Here is a 17,125-nt window from a genome sequence, read left to right as displayed (position 1 = left end):
GTGTGGTACACAACACAGTATGATCATCAGAGGACAGATGTCTTGGACACCACAGTAGGTTGAACACGCCAACTATTGTGACTAGATGTAACTATTGTAAAATTAAAGTAGACACTTTCTTTATCAAGGATCCTTTTAAGTATAGATACTACTATATTGGCAGTAAAATACATAATTATTATCTATTACATAGATGAGTACACTACCTAGTGTACATTATAGGGATATTAGCAGTCACAGAGGCGTTCTGTCACTATATACAAGTACACGGCTGAGTTCTTTCATACAGACCACTGGATTCCGAGGTGATTTCTAATATCAATAATAATGTACATTGAGTTGATGACACCAGACCTCACAGATTATAAGCAATAACATGAAAAATTCTCTTTTTACAGACATATTTGACTGTAGTTTATACATATATTGGCATGTTTTTTTGTTTGTTTTTTTATTTAGTATGAATGCAATCAGGTTGCGGCACCGCTACATTGTTCATGACTGGAGCATATCTACACACACCCACGTAGAAGAAATATTTGTAGAGTACACATACATGTGGAACACACACATTTTGGTTAATTGCAAAGGCCCTATAGGAGTGGATAGCAGCTGGATCCATGTCCTGAGTGTGGCAATCTCAGAAAGATGCAGTTGCTCAGTGTAGGAAGTTGACAATGAAAAGCGAGCGTCTGATTGGTTACTGTTGCCCTATTGTTCAATCCTTATTTTTCACCAGTCACAGTCAACATCTTATAAATCCTGATAAAATGCCGATCTGGACTATTTTGGGCCCAATTTCATCATCATCACTTATATCGCACCAGCAAATTCCGCAGCACTTTGCAATTGGGAACAAAAAAAGTAATAAAACAATACTGGGTAATACATACAGGTAAGAGGGTCCTACTCGCAAGCTTACAATCTAAGGAACAATGAAGTCTGATACATGAAGGTAAGTGCTATATACTGCATATTGGTTCAGCCAGAGTGCAAAGGTAAAAAGTGCTTAGTGCGCTGTATGAGCCAGACACACAGCAATGTTGGTTAAAGGATTATTGTCTTGTGTGAACTGTGTAAATGGTGATGATAGGGTAACCTAGGGAGGTTAGTTGAGGAATATTATAAGGTTGCATGAAAAGGTGGGTTTTCAGAGACCGTTTAAAGGTTTGAATATCAGAGGAAAATCTTATTGTGCGAGGGAGGGAATTCCAATATCAGCGTTTATGGTCCATTAGGTTAAAAACTACCTTATTGGCTGCCGCAATCAGTGTTTTTAAATACATTCATGTGATGATTACATGGGCTTATCTGAGAAACAGCTCAGCAGCAAGAATAAGCTGTCTATATTAAATTCTATAGTAACAAATAAGGATATCCTTGTTATTTTATTAATCCTTACCTTCAAAACCTTTGTGTATGGCGTACCGTCATCTGCATATCTGCTTCCATTCTTCTCTATATATCGCACCCAGCGAATGTGGGGCTGAGCATCACTGTATACCTTGCATACAAATTCAGCATGTCCTCCTACAACTGCAGTGGTATTGGCAGGAAGACCAGCCTGGAGAATGGGTCTGTGAGAGGAGCGCTCTGTTGGAGGTTAAAGAATCACTTATTATTACCTTAAAACAAGTTACAAATTGTTCTTCTGCATAGGACTGTACACGACTGAAAACGTGACCATTTCAATTTTCTATCAATGTAGATAAATAAGTGCATACATTATTTGGCACAGAGAAGCACATTAACTGGACTATACTTTGTTCTACCAGAATTCCAAAAGACATACATTGTTTTAGGGCTGTTAAACTTCAAGCGTAATTTCCCCATAACAGAGAATAATGTAATCTTTACGGTTTAGTGAAAAGCATGCGAAACAGTGTATCCGCTGTTACAAAAAAAAATAATCAGTATTATTAAAGACATTGATTACCGATCACACATTCATCCTCCACTATACATATTCAAAAGTTATATATATCAGAATATAAAAGGGTAGATATACCAAGGAAGGAGGGGGGTGGTAGAAGAGGTGGGTGCGGGAGAAGAACTCAAGTCTGTAAACCTGTTAAGTTCCTGGCATTGGCCCCTGTAGCAAAATCAGTGCCAAGCTGGAAGGGAGGGAGATGTGCATTTGTAAGTAATTCGGAGGGAGGAGGGAGAGAGCACAAGCTTCAAAAGATACCGCCCGGAGGAGGACAATGGAAAACATGCTGGTTTTCACAGGCCACAGAACTAGTAGCGGGCACGGATTCCCTGCCCGCTTCTCAGCTAGTTCAGAATGCCAAGAGCTGTTTGTCACCTGTAAGTGGGATGGTTACATTTAACCTGCGCAGTTCTATAAAACAAGAAGCCTTAGATCGATGGTAGAATGGGTTAAAACCAGTTTATTATTCATTAGCAGACAGGACACAGACTAATAAATAAAGTGTGTGGACAGGAAAATGGGGCATTTATAGTATGTCGAGCCTTGCCAAGTCTCCTACAGCTTCTTGCCAAATTAATCTGATAACCAACCTTTGCTTGAATGGTATCTTGGTTCATTACATGGTAACACAACTGTCAAAAGTACTCTTGTTTCTTTTGATCAGCGATTAAATGACCTTAGATTGGTACAAACACAGCACAAGTCTCACCCGCCTACAATAGATTTTTCTCATTCTCTACACAGAAAGAAAAATTATTTTTCACTTGCAAACTATTAAGACTACTGAAAGACATTCATCTTTTTCTTGGTAATGGTAGAGATAGTGTAAAAAATATGGAGGGCTTGATTCATTAGTGATCTTATCTTGTGCAAAAGTTAAGATGCTTATTTTAAGAAGAACCAGGGAGATAAGAGTGAAGTTAAGATGGATTTTCATCTTAACTTAAGAAATTATTCACTTACTCAGTGGATTTTGCTTCTTATCCCCCATGCACATAGTGGGTTTGCTTAAGATAAGCAAAAAACAGCAGATAAGAACTCATTCACATCAGTCCCTGCCCATTGGAGCTTACAGTCTAAATTCCCCAACATACACACACAGAGACAGAGACAGAGAGAGAGAGTCAATTTCGATAGCAGCCAATTAACCTACTAGTATGTTTTTGGAGTGTGGGAGGAAACGGGAGCACCTGGAGGAAACTCACACAAACACGGGGAATACATACAAACTCCACACAGATAAGGCCATGGTCGGGAATTGAACTCATGACCCCAGCGCTGTGAGGCAGAAGTGCTAACCACTGAGCCACCGTGCTGCCCTTGCATGCTCTGCTTCCAGTAAATAAATACCCCTGCTCCCCCAAAAGCATTGAAAAAGTATTTTTAAACAATCTTCAAAAACAATTTCTTAATGGTAATGATCATTAAACTGCTTTCCACCTTTCACTGGCAATGAAGGTGTTAAGAAGCCAAGTGTATCCAATCTCAGGGAGCGTCTTACATACACACACACATACCGTGTTCCAATAAATTGTTTCACAAACAGACATCCAGCGAGCAGCCTCATATAAAGCCAGCACACCTCCCTGAAACAAAGGCGGCTTTCATGCAGGTTGCACTCCCTGGCACTCTGCAGGGAATTAGTAGACTGACGTAATGCTGGCAGCCCCAGCACAAGCACCAACCTTGTTTTACTTGCAGCGTGTTATTACAGCACAGAGGGGTAAGAGAGAAAAATGCAAAAGGAATCTTAAAATGATCACCGAGGCACCTTTGTAGTTTTACGTTACAATAAAGACTTTCTCCTTACACTATACTACAGACCATCATGTAACACCGTTACCAATAGTGCACAATAGTAAATACTACAGATTGTTTCTGTATAGGTTTCATGGACACAGTACCACTCCACACTAATGAAGCAGATATAATTATTTATAAGAAATGCAGGTTTCACTGTTATTTTCCAGTAAGTGGACATAGTTAATGCATACTTGCCAACTCTCCCGGAATGTCCGGGAGACTCCCGCATTTTGTGAGAGTCTCCCGGACTCCCGGGCGAGTGTGGCAATCTCCCGAATTCTGCCCACTTCACTAGGAAGTGCCCCACTTCCTAGTGAAGTGGGCAGAATTAGATCCCAAACGCCGCGATTCCCGGTGAATCGCGGCGTTTGGCCCCGCCCCCGCTGTCAAATGACGCAATTTGCGTCATGACGTCACAGGGGGCGGGGCCGAAATGACGCGATTTCGGCCACCCCGCCCCTTCACGCCCCCCTCCACTGGCTGGCTCCCGGAAGGGAGCTGAAGAAAGTAGGTAAGTATGAGTTAATGCCAAGATCTGATATGTTGGGGAGCATTTATGGTCAAACCTATATAGACAGCTACAGCAACAGCTCCACCTTTAAAAAGACTTAGGGCTAGATTTACTAAGATGCGGGTTTAAAAAAGTGGGGATGTTGCCTATAGCAACCAATCAGATTCTAGCTGTCATTTTGTAGAAGGCACTAAATAAATGAAAGCTAGAATCTGATTGGTTGCTATAGGCAACATCCCCACTTTTTCAAACCCGCAGCTTAGTAAATCTAGCCCCTAGGTTTTTATAAATGTCAAAATCCAGCAAGTTGCCAAATGACCAATGTATTTTATTTTTTTTCGGAAAAAGTGGCAAAAAATATACATCTTAGAAAACAAAAACATTTTTACGTTGCAAAGAAAAATGGCAAAACGGTCGCCACTTCGTAGTTCAGCTTTCCCCCTTATGCACCATGGACAGACATGCCGTTAGCTCAGTATATGCCCATGCAGCTCATCACTACATCATCTTTCTCATTACAGCTCTGCGTGGTATGATTGGCACTATATAAACAACCATAATAATCAATTCTGTAGCCACCAGTCACTGTGGCATTTATTTTATATGTTCCTCGAGAATGGATAAGTTGTTTCGCATTAAAAGTGATTTAGCTGTTTTGAGCCACGTTACCGTATCCTGGTGATTTCATAGCCTGTATGGTCATGTCTCCAACAAACTAATGTCTGGCTCCAGTGTGTGCAAGTGATGGGTATTCTTTCACGCAGATCTCTGATGAGTGGAGTTTGGTAATGCTGATGGTCAGTACATTGTACTGATGGGGAGGTAGACCTACAGCTGCAATGCACAAACAATACATCTTTAACAGGGGGGGTTTAAAGGAAACGCATGAAGGGCGAGTTAAACAATCCCTCTGGGGCCTTTTCCCGGTCTCCCGAGAGGCTTAGCATAATGTGAGGATGGTGGCAGATAGGCAGCTGCACAACCTCCTATAACACTATCAAGGCTGCGGACCATTAGCCCATCTAAAGCTGTTTAAGCATCCTTTTCTGGGCAGCCTTTCAGCAAAAGTATTCCATTAACCCTCTGCTGACTAAGGACGTTCTGTGCTCCACTAATTAAAAGCAGACAAGATTTAACTTCCTCTGACATTCTCTACGAGATGTCAACATCATTGTTGTGTCCAAGATTAAAGAAGATGAATACAGGATAGCAGAAGTTTCATTAAGTCATTGATGACATTAAACATACATTACTGTAGAATCAATCTCTCCAGACGGAAATAGCACTGACAAGTCTGCAATGCAATTTGCCCTACATGTATTTTAAATGGACAATATCATAAAAACCTACATTTTCAGTAGATACAATTTTGCACAACATTTTCACAGTTTTATTACAGAGCCCTACTTACTTGAGCTGCGGTGGTTCTCTCTATATCTTTCCTTTCTCGTCTCAAAGACCCAAAAACATTGTGTGTTACTGCTTATTAGTGTTGTCTATACAGAGATAAACTGGCTGCTCTGGTAGATACACCAGAGGGCAGATGCACCAGAGGGCAGATGCACCAGAGGGCAGATGCACCAGAGGGTGTGCATCTCCAGTAAATTTTTAGCTTTACAGACTCTTTTCAACATTGATTACAGAACACTACCTTGTAGTTAATAGCACATAATAATTACGGTGTCCTTTAAACGAGGAATTCATTTTCTACCTAACGTAGTAACGTATACCTATTAATGATCATGATTATTCAAATCATCATTACAAATCAAACCTTAGAAATTGAACAGACTTTATTTTCAGACTTTACTGATGGTAGAAAGGGGTTTGTTGTTCAAATATTGGTACTTGGATATAACATGGGTACTCCCTACTTTTGAGTGCTTTCATTACATCCCCAACACCATAACATACATATCATTGGCCTTTTGTCACTCGCTTAGATTATAAGCAGCAATGTTATTGTATAGCATTCTATGAAAACATAAATCTGTGCTACAAATACTGGAAGTGTAAAGAACTACTTAAATTAAGTCTATTCAATGTGCAGCTATGAAATGCCCTCTATAAAACTCCATAACCCTCCATGTGAGTTATATTCCTATGGCAAAGTAAAGGTGGAGTTCTGGTAGCGTTTCTATAATAGTGCAGGGGCTCCTCAGTACCAAATTAAGAAATTGTCCACCAAGCACCCTCATTCATTACTTCAAATAGGTTTGAAGGGTGATCACTCCACCAGAATTCCCCACTACTTAGTGCAGTCTGGCTTGGAATCTATGCGCCTTTTCATTTCTCCTTCAAACATTTTGTGGGAAGTTGACTTTGTTAAAAAAAAAAAAAAGGCTGGTTTCTGCACATGATCCCTGCATAATTGGAACCTTACAGCTCCCCCACAACCCTCTCTTTACCTCCTGTGGGAGCAGACACAGTGTTATTACAAGTCTTATTTTCTTGCTTTTCCTTCACTTGCCGAGCTTAGGGTTTCAGAGCTCAGCAGCAGGATTTAATTTCCTTTGCCCTAGAAGCACATCGGGCAAGGGGGCCAGCGAGGGAAATCCTACTAGGCCAAGCTGGGACAACACCAAAGACAGGGCCACAAATTGACCTGGGCAGCACAGCCATCATATGCTTTCATGGAGCACTTAACAGCTCTCTGATCCGTTGTGCTGCAATAAGTACTCCAAGCAATTAATAGGATCAAAGTGAATTTCAGCTTTCCCCAATACCTGATGGCTTGGAGTAGCGCTGAACCATACATACAATCCTTTCTGTTAACGCGGCTCGTGTCACATGGGAGCTGAAGAACTCCAAACATTCTGCATTTATACTACGGTCTAGAACTCTGTGTTCTTCGTGAAAATCAATCTGATCTGCAGAGCACTATTGTAGTCTATAGACTAATCCAATCCCACTCGACATCTACAGATGCTGAAATGCTGCGTGCACTACTGTTAGGGGCACACAGCTCTCCCTTTTCGAGCAGAGCCGTGTGAAGCGAGATAAACCTCCCAACTGTCCCTACAATCAGGACAAGTCCTGACTGAGTGTGTCAGAACAGTTGACAGACTGTCCTGCTCTTTCCTACCTCTTCTTCTTGCTTTCAATACTTGTTGGGGAGAGATGGCTGTGAACAGGGCAGACAGTAATGACCTGCACACAAGCTGCAAAGTGGCTGGTCCTGGGGCAGGGTCCAGCTACCTCAAGCATACAGTACCCCAGGGGGGGAGGGGGGTTACCCGGCACTAGGAAACCCCCCTCGGTTTGCCTATGATGCTCTTGCACAACTCTTGCAAATCTATACAACAATGTTCCCATGTGTTATTTTGAGTCAATAGTGAGAAGAAAAAAAAAAGTGTTGCCAGCTTAAAGAATGGGAGAAGTATATCTGATTAGACCAAAACCATAACAATCTAATCATCCAGTACTAGCATGAACGGTGCATAGATCTCTAGCTACTACACGTGGCACCTTCCCTGGCACTCATCACCATTTTTCAAGCGGCAAAAAAAATCACGGAGCAAAAAAGATGCCGCCAGCTCCCAGGTCCTGCACGTTATGTCATGTCTCAACTTCCAACCCATCTAACCATACCTGATGTATGTCAACAACCTCTCCCTGCCTGCCAAACAGACAAGTCAGGGCAGGACTGTGAGCGCTGATTGAAGATCTAGTATTCTTAATGCTTTTATTGGAATATTGTCCTGTAGATGTTTGTCTCCTTAATGCACATAAATCTGCAGAGCATTGCACTCTCAACTTCCTTCCTGCTATCATGTAGTATATCAGGCTCTTAGCTTGTATCCTGTGTCTCTTTGTCTGCATTAAAATCAGGAAAGGTTTTAACATAAGCTTCAGGTTGGCAAGACACAAGCATACACCTGGCTTATCCATTATCACACTACGAGGGATATCATAATATGCATTATTGTGCTGAATGGCTCCTCCCATCAGTCGTACACAAAATACAGCCCTTATCACTGTCTACTGCACACAAATCCAGGGCATACGATACTGCTGAAACACACTAGTCAGTTCAAGTAGAAGTGTACAGTTTCTTACATTAAATCAAGTTTTTCTGACCATCATAATTTACAGCTGAACTAATCAGTCCACGGAAGTCTTCAAATAACACATTGTAATTGTTCTAAAATAAATTAAATGACCTCTCATATTAAACGTCTCAGATACTCTCATATAACACTACAGTGTGTGATTTTATTTTATATACATATATTTTTTTTTTTTAATTGTGTTTTTTAATAAATGAGAATTTGATTGTATCGGTCTCAGACATTATTGGTTTTTAAAAATCCTTTTTTTTGATTAAAAAAAAAAAAGAAAAGAAAATATAATATAATATAATATAATATATATTCTATCAATAACAAGTGGAGTCCTGAACCATTTATGTTAATTTTGCTATATTAAGTAGGTTTGCGGACTCCTGATGATAGCTGATGATATAGTTATATCGCATGTGCAGTGCCGGATTAAGGGAATGGAGGCCCCTGGGATAAGGGGTCCTCTATTCCCCCGAGAGGGCCCCCCCCGTGATCCGAGCTGCCTGACCCCCCCCCCCCCCCCCCCCGTGACCCGAGCTGCCTTCCCCTCCGCCCCCCCGTGACCCGAGCTGCCTTCCCCTCCGCCCCCCCGTGATCCGAGCTGCCCGCAAACCCCCCCTTCCCCTCCCCCGGCACTTACCTCCTTCTCCGGCGCGCTGTACGCTCTTTACTGAGGAGATCTCATGAGAGTGAGACTCACGAGATCTCCTCAATAAGGAGACTACAGCGCGCCGGGGAAGTACTGCAGTGAAAGTGCTCAGCAGCATTGATCGGGCTGGGAGCGCCCCCGACCCTGACCGATCAATAATGCTGCTGAGCACTTTCAAGGGCCCCCTGGATGCCATAGGCCCCTGGGCTGTAGCCCAGTTAGCCCTATGGTTAATCCGGCCCTGCGCACGTGCCAGTAGAATAGCTTTTGGTTGATTTATAGGTAAATATATGTGTCTACTACTATTCTCTGTCTTCCTTGCTGGTGTCACAGTACCAGTCCTCCTACAGCCTATTTACCAATGCCAACTAGTAAAGAGTGCACCAGAACTTAACTTGGAGCAACTCCAGCACCGAACCAGCAACACCGGACTTAACCGGCAGTCTTCTCCCTACCAGCTACTGTTAAAGTGGGGACAAATTTGGACACCTAGGCAAATGACTTTGGAGAGCTAGAAAGTGAAGCACTTTATGTTGTGTTCAAGGAGGCGATAGAACTTTATAAGAAGACTATACTCAGCAAGAACCCTTAGGTATCTGTTCACAGACACAGGCTATCTGAGGACAGAATCCCTTGCTCCTTCTACCGCTTGGGGGCCACAAAAACTTAAAATAAGAGTCACAGAAGGGTGCTGATCCACTACTGCAACAATCAGAGGTGAATAAGTATGGGGGAACCCAAAACTAAACAATAAATATAGATTTACTACGGAGCCGAGAAAAGGGGCATCCCTCAGTCTCAGCTGCTAAGCCATGAATGCACAAACAGGAGATTTTTGTAGGTGAACAAATAATAATCTGGATCTGATGCACCAATGTCTTTCCTATTTTATTAACCTGAGTTGGATTATTTAAAGGATGTTGAAAAAAATACCATTTACACTAGTTAATAAATTCATCCTAGGTTACAACAGTTGCAAATTAGTGGGAACAGCAGAAGCAGACTATAATCACACTGTGAGATAGAAATCCGGTTGGCAGCTACGTGGTAGATGGAATGTGCAGGGTGACAACAACTACGAAGCCAAAAGATTGCAAAACACAGAAATTGTACTGGACACAAACTTATGTAAGTGGGACAATTTATTTTCCCTAAAAACGGTACAGATGACACCAAAAGAATATCTAGCTACAAACAAAGCAGTACTTTGTGGAAACATGAGAGTAGTGCTGATATCATCTCATTTACTGTGTAAGGCAAGGCCCTGCTGGACCCCAGTTTGTCAGGAAGCAGAGCCTATTCCTGGAGACCCGTTTGGAATTTTCCTCCTCGGCTCTTGGCCGCCCTCTGTGAAAGGTTCTCAGGTTTGAAGTTTGGGAAGTCATAGAATAAATTGGTAATTAAGTATCCTGAAATAAGCACTTTATTCTACATTATGGGATATCGTCCCACTATGGAGAGGGGACGAATTTCCATTCAAGGCATCAAGAGGCTGCTGCGAGACAAGCGAATGTCCTACTACCCTGAATCAGCAAGTAAGGTCATTGTGTTTTATTGACACGCGACAAGAACCATTACGGAGTGTGCTTGGGAAACCGTTACAGAGCTTCTTTGTTCTCATGCTTCTGTTTAAGTCAATGCTTTCCTGCAATCCTCAATATAGCCGTTACTTTCAACTAACTATATAGCACATATACATTGGTGCTTAAAAACTCTGCCAAATATTGGGGAGGGAAGTGGGTTGTTCCTTACCTATTACATCAAGGCTGTAAGTATGGTTGATAGACCCATGTTCGTTTTCTACAATGCAAGTGTACATGCCCTTGTCGGAAGGAACAACGCTCTCCATGATCAGGCTCCAGTGCTGGTTACGAACCTGCGGAGATCGGGAGAAATTATTCAACACAATATAAAATGATGAGAAGCAAAATGAGTGACCACTTGGTCTACATAGATGAATACGTAAAGGTGACCACAAAAAAATAAATATAAATTTTTAGGGAAATCTATGTTTTCCTTTAAACAAGAGAAATAGGTGAATATGGAGTTTAGCAACCAGTGGAGAACTAAAGTTCAACCATCTTTGTTCAAAACAACTGTTGGCTCTTTCATTCGAGCTGGTTTGGAATAACCTATGCGGTCTTTCAAGGAGGTTATCAATTTAACACTATATCCTGTTTATCTCCTAATTTGTCCAATGATTCATGTTAATTTGTCTAATGTTTCCTATTAACACAAAAATAAAGGGTGGTGACCCTGAATTAAATCCCTGATGGTCTTACTTACTGATAGATTAGTTAGGAACTCAACCAGTAACTTTGAAATACTCTGTGTGTTACATTTTAATGAGAGAACATTTTGTCCTCTGAAACACAACAACTTCTGGACATATAAAGTTTGAATTTCAGATCAACAAACTGGAAAACACATGAGTACCCAATATTGTGAATATATGCATGTTCTGCCTTTAGCAATTATCTTATATATTCCATTATGTAATACATTTCCGAAGTGGAAGAAGTCAGGAATGAAGTCCGTTTGCTAGACAATATTTTTTATGGCATTTTACAAAACATGACTAAAGTATTTGCATCGACAGGTATCTAAACCAAATATTCTATACCAGTGGATCCCAAACGTTCTCATTTCGGGGCACCCTTAGGGTCTCCATAATTTTTTCAAGGCACCCCTAAGCCTAAATTACCAATTAGACCCCCCGCCTTGCTTATCACCGACCACAGCCACCCTGTGAGTTCCCGAGGCACCCCAGGGAGCCGCAGCACATGGTTTGGGAACCACTGTTCTGCACAAGGAATGGACTGAAGAGACTATGGGCTAGATTTACTAAGCTGCGGGTTTGAAAAAGTGGGGATGTTGCCTATAGCAACCAATCAGATTCTAGCTGTCATTTTGTAGAATGTACTAAATAAATGAAAGCTAGAATCTGATTGGTTGCTATAGGCAACATCCCCACTTTTTCAAACCCGCAGCTTAGTAAATCTAGACCTATGTGTTTTCATTCATAGAATCCATAGTAGAGAATATTGTATAAAAATAAATAAATTATATATCTGTATGGATTATAAAGACTCCCTAATGCTCATGGTTCCATGTTTCAAATACACGTTGATCCTGAGATACCACAGTCTGCTTGTCGATTTCTACATACACATTAAACCTTCACATAAATACGGTGCCCATTACTGGTCCCAATGTAATTACAGGCTAAGAAACGAACGTCTATCTATTAGAAAGCATTGCAGAGAGCAGAGTCAGAGGAATGCAGAGGGAGGGAGTCGAGCTGGTGATGCCATGGAGTGGGGGAAGGGAGAACAGGTATCGCTTTATTTTAATGGAATAACGAGGCTCCTTTCAGAGCACACAAAGTCCTATTCAGCAGAGACGTCTGCTGTGTCAGCAGCTCGTTTGGTGAAATAATTTTAGGGTGATGAGGGACAGTTCTGATGGGAGGAATCCAGACTATGCGTTGGCTCTCCATGTCCTTTCTAAGACCGAATCTTAGAATGGTCATATCTGCGGCAGGTATTGCATACAGAAGTGAATGACGCATCCAAATAGTGGACAATTTTTACGCATTAAAAAAAAAAAAGAGACCCATCACCAGGTCCTATGAGGTTATTTTTTTTTTACTACAATAATTTCCGGAATGGGGCATTTTCTTCAGTGCTCTATCGGACATGTTTTTTGAAGCCCACATAACAGAAGAGCTTGGAGCATGCAGAAAGCCAGTCCTGGAGCGAGCACAGTGCAGTCTGTACTCTGCCGAGAGAGTAGATAGAACGCTCATGGGCTGGGTTCTAGCGGTAGCTCCTCTTTACGGAAACAAATATTGGTAAAGCTTGGAACACTTTCACATTTGTTAAATTAATTACGAATTAAACAACAAACATTCTGAGTTGCAGCATGCACTGCGTAGACCAGAATGCCTTTCAAATGCAAATATGCTTTACTAGTTTACTAATTATAATAAGAGATGGACATGTATTAAATTATATGTTGTAGAACTTTATCTTTCTTCATACATTCAGAGAAAGAAAAGGAAAATGTTCTGTTATTAGGGGGCACTCCACAAATCTTCTATACAAGCTTGTTATGCGATATTATTTAGCGGCTTATCATAAAAATACACCATAAGTTCTATTTGCCGAAATATGAATTACAATAAAGGGGCACATTTATCAATCATCGGCAAAAATGAGAAATCGTTATCAATCCTTATCGCATGGATAAGGATTGAACTATTTCTCAAATTTATGAACAACGGATCACAGAAACAGCAGTTCCGAAAAACTGCTGTTTCTGTGATAAAAAAAAAAAATCACACTTGCCCCCCTCTTCGGAAGCGCTGTCTCCGGATCTCCTCCAGGTGTTCTTCATCCTTCAACTGCGCATGTGCATTTCGAAGAGCTGCACATGCGCACAAAGATCCCCTCTCTGTCTCTGCAACGAGAGAGCGGTGAGTGACAGGGAGGGATCATGTGATCCCTCCACACATGCGCTGTCCAGCTCTGCTCTTCGGAGCATTGGATTTTGTCATTTATGATAATGTACTTAGCTTCAGCTGGTGTACATTAACATGACAAGTTTCCAAAAAAAATGTTTTTTCGGAACTTGTTAGATTGCGGCTGGGAGCAGTCACCATAGTGTTGAATGGTGACTGCTCCCAAAAACGAAGGAGTGCAAAGCAGCAGATATCCACGATATCTGCTGCGATGCACCTTTCATAAATATGCGGAGGACACAGAGGGACCTTAATTACCCGGTAAGAGCACTATCGTGCTTTCTTAAATATGCCCCAAAGTGAGATCAGTTATAGTAGGATAAAGGTGTGTTGAAAATGTTGTAATTATACAGCAAATGAGATTTCCTAATATGGTGTCCAAGTTTTCTTTATTTCTTGTTACTATGAATACTTCAATATCTCATACTGTAAAAATTGTTCTTAGACAGATTGAGATTCTTGTAATAAATACTTTGTTCAGTATGTTTCCATTGTTGTTTTCTCTGTCCTACAATCCCCTTCTATATCTCTTCCCAGAAGCCTCCCTTGATAACACAGTCCATGGTGGGTGTGGCCTAGTGACAGGGGGTGGATCTGATCTACAGCAATCAGCTAGTGCGGTATTACACAACCCGTAGCTCTTCAGCTATTGTAGAAGTACTAGCCCGGGGATGTGCTTCAACTTGTAGTTCCACAGGTTTCCTCGCTCTGCACTACTGTATTAGCGTAAGGCTGCCACACAGCAGGTCATGTCAAAACATACTGTTTTATTAAATTGTTTACTTGTATAGTAGTGAAAGTTTTCAATGACTTGTCATTACATGTTCCTAGAAAAGTTCCCAGTGTCAAAGTAGAGTGCAAACATTACTGGTTGGCTGTATAGGAAGTACAATAAGAGATTACCAGCAAGGTACAAGTGGTTAGAAGGTTAATCCTTGAGCATCAGTAATATTCCATGGTAAAATTGCATTCCAGAGTTTGTTTGCTAATCTCTGTATAAGGGGCCATTCAGGATAAATCCACCCATGTCACCTAGGCATGTAACAAATCAATAAATAAAATCACCCTAGTAGGCTGAAGCCCGGCATGCCCCGACAGTCCAAATGACAAGTGTTATAATTTCCATCCCAGCTTCTGTCTTAACATTAAACGTTTTAACGCCATTCACTGTCGATCAACAGTAATCTCATTTAATCCTGACTCTTAATATCTTGAGGGTAGAGGAGGACAAACTACACAAACATGAACACCATTCTACTAGGTATCGTGTCTGCAGGTTTCAGCACCATATAAAACAGTTCGGCCTGCAACTGGTCTGCTGAATTCCAGGACATTTGCCCTTCATTCCAGGGCAGTCGTCTCACCTACAATCAGCGCTGTGTACTCAGGCAATTCTCAGCGATTAAACTGTTTGCTCAGCCCTCTATTTACTCTCATCAACCTGACTGTGTAGAAAGGGCTGTGGCGGGAATGAGTTATCGGGGACAGCAGATGTGGGAACAGAATTCTGTTAATGTTAAACCTGCCGTCCTCGCATAAAACAAGTTTGTTTTCTGGGAGGGGCAATGAAACACTGGGTCTTGCGATCAAAGGTGCACTCCAAGCTTTCATTGCACAAAATGTAAAATTGGCGCCAGTCACATACACACCTACCTATAGCCCAACAGTACATACATAACCATACATGACACAGTGCACTAAACCTCGCACTCTTAGGAAACAAAGCTTCAACAGAATAACGTTAAGTGAAAGCATGTGTGTTGTCCTAAACATAATGACCAATGACATGGAAAGGGGAGGGGAATGTTTGGCAATTGTGGCAACTTTTGTATGATTTTAGCCATGTCAATTAAAGGATTATTAGGTTGAAATCTTATTACAAAATCAACAACAGATAAGTTTAAGTTAAACTGGCAAATCATCTTAAGTTATTCTGCCTTTTGGTGAAAATAAGGAATGTATTAAAGCAGTTTTTAACCTATCTACTTGTAAGTGGAGAGGTATAAAGACAATTAGAAAAGACAGCAGTCTAAGCGCTTACATCTGCCTACCTTCCTAAATGACTACAACAGAATTTAGCAGACAGTCAGGACTACTATTAACGTTTTACATTTATTAAACAGTGTTACTTCACTATCTGAAACAGCTGCAGCCAAGAAGACGACGACACATGCAAATATTTTCGCTCAACCATAAAACAGAAGAAAATAATGTTCAACAACAATCCTATAATTTGGGGAAATGACCTATGCTTCAAGCAGAGCATAGGCAAACACTGAGGGATAAAGACAATTTATAGACATATTGGGGCATATTCAATTGTCCGCATTACTGTCAAAAGTAACGCGGCTTGCACACTATTACCTTTATTACGGTACCTTTCTACGCAGGCTTTCTGCTCGCTGCTCAGGGAGCTGCGAGATGAAATCCGGGTTAGAATTACCGTAATAACGGTAATCCTTTTAACGCTGCGTTACTTTTGGGAGTAACGCGGATAATTGAATATGCCCCATTGTTTGATATATCCATTTCAAATAGGAATGGAAGAAAACAAAAAATTCTAAGTTTGCCTCTGTACAGCCAAGTGATGTCACATTCACCCAAGGTCATTGAACATTTGTTTTCAGTACTTATGCCGATACTAACAAATGGTTAACTAGCATAAAGAAGAATTGGCAGGGTTAGGTTCTCTTGTGCCCACAACGTATGTCTGTCTATATGTACTCAAGATTACCTGTCTGCATTTAATAAAATACATCCAAGACAAAAACACACCTAGATATGATGAACACCAAGTTAACGACTTGGGGGTAAATGTATCAAGCTGAGAGTTTTTCGGCGAGTTTGAAAAGTGGAGATGTTGCCTATAGCAACCAATCAGATTCTAGCTATCATTTTGTAGAATGTACTTAATAAATGATAGCTAGAATCTGATTGGTTTTTCAAACCCGCCGGAAAACTCTCAGCTTGATACATTTACCCCTTGATCTGAAGCCATGTCTATCGTCCTTGCCTAATCCATCTTCCAGCCCATATGAACCTAATTAACAGACCCCTCTCCCACTTCCAGCATGACATCACTGCTTGAAAGAGTATCATACTGGAATGTGTAATACAACCTGAGCAGACAACAAACAATTTGAGGTATGAGGATCACTCGATAGAAAACCTCTGCCCATCAGCCTCTATGAGGGTAGTGGTCACTTCTCTATAAATCTCCCTGCATTGTATAAATCAGGTCATGACGTAGGGTTGGCAGTAGTAGTAGCAGCGTTTTCATGCCACGGCACATTTATACCCATCACTACCCATCTTCTTACTGGATATTGAAGAAGGGTGGATTTGAAACACAGCTTTCCATTTAGAAAGGGCCTGCAAGTTTGTTCTGCCTCGGCATATAGAAAAGAAAAACACGATGAGAAGTAAATAAAAAGAACCTGGAGACAGGTCAAAGTGTTCACACAATACAAAGAAAGGGGTAAAAACAGTATGTCCAAAACAGTAATTTACACAGGAGAAAACACACACACACCAGCTGCTGAGCGCACGCCCAGGAGTGATTGCATATACACTGCAGATGGGGAGGGAGACCAGCCTGCGGAGGGGGTTCAGCACTTACATATTGCTATAAAAATGTGCAGTGAAAACA

The 17,125-nt window shown here is 41.3% G+C and overlaps 1 protein-coding gene across 9 annotated transcripts in view; it reads right to left on the bottom strand.

The window, feature by feature from the left end:
* FGFR2 (fibroblast growth factor receptor 2) overlaps positions 1-17,125 on the bottom strand; it is a 69,426-nt gene that overhangs the window by 16,204 nt on the left and 36,097 nt on the right. For all 9 annotated transcript variants that reach the window (XM_075216305.1, XM_075216309.1, XM_075216306.1 and 6 more), the window contains 2 exons: positions 10,707-10,830; positions 1,403-1,593 (listed from right to left, as the gene is read on the bottom strand). In XM_075216305.1, the coding sequence (XP_075072406.1) occupies positions 1,403-1,593; positions 10,707-10,830 (315 nt within the window). The remainder of the gene's footprint in view (positions 1-1,402; positions 1,594-10,706; positions 10,831-17,125) is intronic.

This window comes from Mixophyes fleayi, chromosome 6 (genome assembly GCF_038048845.1).
Source record: "Mixophyes fleayi isolate aMixFle1 chromosome 6, aMixFle1.hap1, whole genome shotgun sequence".
Lineage (NCBI taxonomy): Eukaryota > Metazoa > Chordata > Amphibia > Anura > Limnodynastidae > Mixophyes > Mixophyes fleayi.
This window is presented reverse-complemented; position numbering and strand designations above follow the sequence as displayed.